At 40.9% G+C, this 6,000-nt stretch overlaps 1 protein-coding gene across 1 annotated transcript; it reads left to right on the forward strand.

Annotated features, from left to right (window-relative positions):
- Positions 1–1,972: 1,972 nt before the first annotated feature.
- Positions 1,973–6,000, forward strand: LOC124851947 (taste receptor type 1 member 1-like). The gene is made up of 6 exons (XM_047340162.1): positions 1,973–2,157; positions 2,444–2,741; positions 2,837–3,562; positions 4,083–4,289; positions 4,555–4,675; positions 5,072–6,000. The coding sequence occupies exons 1-6, from the start codon at positions 1,973–1,975 to the stop codon at positions 5,998–6,000; spliced, it is 2,466 nt and encodes an 821-aa protein (XP_047196118.1).

Consider the following 6,000-nt stretch of genomic DNA (forward strand, 5'->3'; position numbering starts at 1 on the left):
AGTAATGGTAGAATATGTGAGTAGTCATATTGTAAATCAAGCAGTCTAGTTGTAATCATAGTCCATGAACAGCCGGCACCACGATCCACCACCACGATCACAATCCATCACCAGACTATCCACCACCACGATCACAATCCATCACCAGACTATCCACCATCAGGATCCACCATCATGATCCACAATCCACCACCACGATCACAATCCATCACTTGACTATCCACCATCAGGATCCACAATCCACCATCACAATCCATACTATCCATGTTCAGGATCCACCATCATGATCCACAATCCTCCATCATGATCCACGATCAGCTGCCACCATGATCATGATCCCTGATTCGCCATCCACCATCAAAGTAGGTTTTCATGAATGGATAATGTAACATAGTTACTTGTTTTAACTTCATTAAAAAAACATTTCAAACAATAAATTATCATTAATTAAACAACTTGTACAATGTAACTTTGTGAGTTGAAACAAAGCTTATCTTTAAGTTGAGTTAACCTTGATCATTTTTACAGTGTATTTAGCAAGATAGATTCAAGATCATATTTATTTGCCTTTGATAACTCGGTTACATGAAGTTGAAATTATTTTACTAAATGTAGCATTGGGAGTGTGTGATTTAAGACTGAGATGGAAACAAAGAGAAAACCAGTGCCTTTGGAAACTCAAATTTCCTGTTAACATACAAGAAAACAAAATGTTACAAACAACGACCATGCACATTGTTAGTATAGATGATCTTTTGGAAGTGCAAACATTTGACAGCAATAATTGCTCATTAGTACTTCACCCACCTCATGTGGCCCCCACAAAACATTTAATTTATACTTTAATTATCTTTTACATCACCATTTAATACCTCCTACAGACAAGGGTCAATCCCTTTCCAAACAGAATGTGGAGTTCAGCTGTGTCATTAGGAGTTTACTCATGATCTATAGTCATCTTTCATAATAATCCTCAGACAGATTGCAAATGATCTGCTGCCAAATGACTTGTGTGGTCCAAGGTTAACTCATGCAGATCTCATTTGTAAGAGGATGTAGCATTTTAGAGTTAACCAAAGATATCCGGTTGAATTAATTCATTTGCTTGTATTTGCTTGAGACCACACACAACCTCACAGCCTCGTCTTTACTTCCTCCCTATCATCCATACACCATCCCTATGGCAACACTTGAATTCAATATGAATCTTAACTTACAAAAGCATATTATATTATAATGACTGATTTAACAGTTGTGAGTAGTCTAAGCCATTATTAATTACGAGCACAGGATTTGAAGCATATGGTGCAAGTGTATGTAGGTTGTGTCCATGTGATGTGGGTTTTAGCAGAACATGCAATAAGCCAAAGTCCTATTCCCTTTAAAACCCACCTTGTACCTTGGTGGATTGCAATTAAAATGTTAAAATGGGGAATTTATCAGACGGTAAGAGACAACGCTTATTTGCTGAAGAAACAAGTTCACTTGTGTACAAAGTAAAAAGACACACGTGCTTCAAAATGGCAATGTAATAGAAATTGTTACAGTTAAAGGTGTAAAGGTTTTTAGCCACTATGCACTAAGGAGAAATTATTGAATCAGACGTACCACAAAACTGCAAGGTCCATAGATTGACCCCCCCCCCCTTGAAAGTATCGGGGCATTAACTTTTCCTAAACCTAACAAAATCATTTTGTGCTTAAACCTGTGTTTTATTACCATGACAGCGTGTGTGTGTGTGTGTGTTTACATATGTATACACCATTTGTCATATGCTCATAGTTATCGCTCAGCGCAGTGTGTAGCCATCACAGGGGTTAGTGCGGCTCAGATACTGTTTGCATACTAATCTGTGAGCTGCATGGATATCAAGACTGGAGGGTTTGCCGCGACAAGCCACACATTGCTTATTAAAAGCAGAGGCTAAATCCCTTAAGAGATCACAGCAGATTGATAAATGATACCTACAACCATGAAACGTTTTCTCTTTTGTCTGTGTCTGCTGGGCTCTCTTCTACGTGCCTCCTCGACTCAGTGCACTGTCCCAGCCTCGGAGTTTCAGCTGGAAGGAGACTATCTGATAGGTGGACTTTTTGATATTCATCATGTCACTGACTCTGTACATCAAGTCAGACCAGAGGCCATCGACTGCTCCAGGTGAGTCTCACAACAGATCTGAATGGATTTCTTATGACATTGAAATGACTGAAGAACTTGTAGTTGAACAGATTACAGCACCGTCAAAGCGTCTCTTAGTTAGAGTGAAGAGCTATTTGTGGTTGCTCATTACCCCCAAACCCAATCCAAATAATTTTGGCATTATCAAAGTTATTGAAGGAGATAAAGTCTGCATTGTTCACCTCAGTCTTTGTTCCATTTAGTACTTTTAAATGTCCATATCTGAACAGTCTTTGAAACTATAAGTCATACCCTCTCTCCACAGTCAACCCTTAATTCTGTCCAGTTATCGGAGGTTTCAGTTGATGAGGTTCGCTGTGGAGGAGATCAACAACTCCACCAACCTGCTGCCTAATGTGTCTCTGGGCTATCAGATATTTGACCACTGCTCAGATACACGTAACTTTCCAGGGATTTTTGACCTCATCTCATTCAATGGCTCGGTTCAAAGTCGGGATGAATCACACAAGAATCTGACCAAGGTGACAGCAGTGGTCGGCACTTATACGAGCACTGAGACACTGTCTGTAGCCCCACTGCTCATGATGGATCTCATCCCTATGGTAAATTTGTCATCTATTGTATGTTGAATTAAAAAAGCAATTTGACTTTTGAGGATTTACTGTCGCTGACATTTTCTTTATTGCTCATCTAACAGGTCAGTTATGGAGCAGCTAGCTCTATCTTTTCAAGTCAACACAATTTCCCGTCCTTCTTCAGAACGGTTCATCCCAATAAGGACGTCGTGGAAGTAATCTTCAACATCCTACTGCACTTCAACTGGCGCTGGGTTGCTTTCCTCAACATTGACAATGATTATGGCAAAGATGGTCAGGAACAGTTCAGGAGAAAGATTGAGGACAGCCAGATCTGCCTGGCATACAGCAAAGGTCTCAATCATTACACAAATTACACCCAAGTGTTCAAACAGATAGAGGCACAGAAAGTGAACATACTCATTGTCTTTGCTCCTGAGTGGACGGCTGCAAATCTCATTAAGTCAGCGATACGACTGAACGTCACCAACAAGGTGTGGATAGCAGGGGACGCATGGTCCTTAAACAAGAAGCTCCCCAAGGAGAAGGGGATCAGAAATGTTGGAACTGTGCTTGGAGTCGCTCAACCAGCGTGGGCGATACCTGGTTTCAGTGATTTCATCTCGTCTTTTAAAAGCTACACTCACTGTGGAAATGAAGGACAGCAGACGTTTTGTAATCAGGTTTGCAACTGCAGTAGCCTGAGTGCAGAAGATGTCATCACAGCAGACCCATCTTTCTCTTTTTCTGTTTATTCTGCTGTGTACGCCATTGCACATGCTATACACAATGTCTTACAATGTGGAGCTGGCACATGTAATGACAGCACTGCAGTGTACCCTCACATGGTAAGTATCATTAAGCATAATTATATGATTCATTTGATTATCACATGTTACAAATGTAAACAGCCTCTAAGTTGTGTGAATTTGATCAAAACTTATTCTTTACACGCTATTGATGACTTCCACAGGCCTCTACAGATTACAATCTCAGAGCTGTTTGTCAGGGTTTATTAAATCTCGTGAGATTTCAATCTGATTAATTTCAATCTGATTAAACCTCTGAGAAGTCTAAACATTGCTAAAGTCAATCTAAGTGAGAGAAACCACTACAGTGTTTGGTCTGATTTCTGCCTGGATGTATGAACACTCATTTATTACCTTGTAAACATTGCACTGATATCAGACACAACACATTTTAGGGATAGAAGAGTTTAAATTCTGATAACCTGGTTCCTAAAACCTCTAAAGATGGTCATCACGCTGGAGTTTCTCCCTACATATGAGAGTTAGAACCTAAAAAATTATTCAATCAACTCCTCCAATGTCCACAGAAAATGATTTGGATGTTCTTTATCCACATCAGGTTCTAGCTGAGCTGAAGAAGTCCAACTTTACACTTCTAAATCAAAGCATTCAGTTTGATGAGAACGGTGACCCCAAGTTTGGATCCTACTCTATAATTTACTGGAACCACAGCGGTGACGCGCAGGAGATCGGCTTTTATAGTTTTCCTCCATCGTTCCAGTTTGTCATCAACAGCACCAAAATTCAGTGGTACACCAATAGAGAAGTAAGTTGTTTTTCTTACAGTCGAGAGTTGTTATTGTGTATGGAGAGCTTTTCCCATTTCTGAAGGAACGTTGTGTATGAGTGTGTGTGTGTGTTAAGTGTTGACAGTCAACCAGTGGTGGTTGTTCATGGTGCAAGTGATGTTTTATTGTTCAACACAAACTGAATCAGACATTTAAAAAGCTGTAATGTCTCAGTTACTGCTACTTATCTATCATTTCCCCATCATGACTTTCTGTTTTCTGCTGAATGATTACGTTGCACAGATGCCCACTTCAGTGTGTTCCGAAGAGTGTCATGTGGGATATGCAAAAAGGCCAGATGGAATCCACGAATGCTGCTTCACTTGTCAAATCTGTCCGAATGGAACATATGTCAACAGCACAGGTAAATTATTAGGCCTGAATAGTGCAGCCATTGTTGAGTTGATGGGACCTAATTGCAGACTGTATTTCATGGCTCATAGCTTAACACCTCGTGGTCATCTGACACTGATATGTAGGTTTCAGTGTTCACCCTGATCCCTTAACATGTCAAATAAACTACAGCAATAAGTCATTAGCCTTTTGACCAGTACCTTTAGAGTACATCACTGTAAACTCTTATGCACTTTTGGCAAGGAGTAAAAGCTCATTTCAAATAACAGCATTACAATATGTAACACTGCCTCCTCAACTGTTTGACTTCTCTACACCTCCTCAGATCTCACTTTTGTTTTGTCTTTAAGTTTTCAAAAGTCAACTTAACTTTATTAACAAATCGTCCCTCTCACTTGTTTAACAGAGGATCCGTACAAGTGCATAGACTGTAAGGAGACAGAGTGGTCTGCAGAAGGAAGCACCTCATGCACCCTGCGGCTGGTGGAGTACATCCCATTCACAGACAGTGGGGCTATACTGATCATGTTCGGGGCCTCGGCCTTGGTGGGCATCACACTCTCCATGTCTGTTCTCTTTGCCGTGAACTACAACACCCCTGTTGTCAGATCTGCTGGGGGACCCATGTGCTTCCTAATCTTAGGCTGCCTCAGTCTGTGTAGTCTCAGTGTTTTCTTTTACTTTGGCAAACCAACTGTTTCTTATTGTATCTTGAGGTTCTTACCGTTCTTCTTGTTCTACACTGTTTGTATGGCATGTTTTGTTGTGCGCTCGTTTCAAATTGTTTGCGTTTTCAAAATGGCTGCCAAGTTTCCCAAGATGCACAGCTGGTGGATGAAGTATCATGGACAGTGGCTGATCATCACTGTGGAATTTGTCGCTCAGGCACTCTTAATAACCATTGGCTATTCTTACGCTCCCCCCAGGCCCTACAATGAAACCTTATGGTACCCAGATAAAATCATACTTAGTTGTGACTTCAGTCTGAAAGCCTGCTCTGCTCCTGTATTTTTACTTCTATGTCTGTGCTCTCTTTGCTTTATTTTCTCCTACATGGGGAAAGACCTCCCCAAAAATTACAACGAGGCCAAAGCGATAACTTTCTGTCTGCTGCTGCTGATCCTCACCTGGATCATCTTTGCCACTGAATACATGCTTTACCGGGGACGTTACATCCAAACTCATAACGCCGCGGCAGTGCTCTCCAGTCTCTACTCCTTTCTGTTGTGGTACTTCCTGCCAAAATGTTACATCATCATTTTCCAACCTAAGAAAAACACACAGCAGTACTTCCAAGGTCTCATTCAGAACTATACCAAAACTATTAGCCAGTAG

This window comes from Hippoglossus stenolepis, chromosome 6 (genome assembly GCF_022539355.2).
Source record: "Hippoglossus stenolepis isolate QCI-W04-F060 chromosome 6, HSTE1.2, whole genome shotgun sequence".
Taxonomy (NCBI): Eukaryota; Metazoa; Chordata; class Actinopteri; order Pleuronectiformes; family Pleuronectidae; genus Hippoglossus; species Hippoglossus stenolepis.

What these genes read in the sequence shown, in the direction of transcription:
- LOC124851947 (XM_047340162.1), top strand. Translation starts at nt 1,973, where the DNA reads ATGAAACGTTTTCTCTTTTGTCTGTGTCTGCTGGGCTCTCTTCTACGT. An exon ending in AGTGGTACACCAATAGAGAA is followed by an intron (nt 4,290 to 4,554) that starts GTAAGTTGTTTT and finishes TACGTTGCACAG; the next exon opens with ATGCCCACTTCAGTGTGTTC. An exon ending in AACATATGTCAACAGCACAG is followed by an intron (nt 4,676 to 5,071) that starts GTAAATTATTAG and finishes CTTGTTTAACAG; the next exon opens with AGGATCCGTACAAGTGCATA.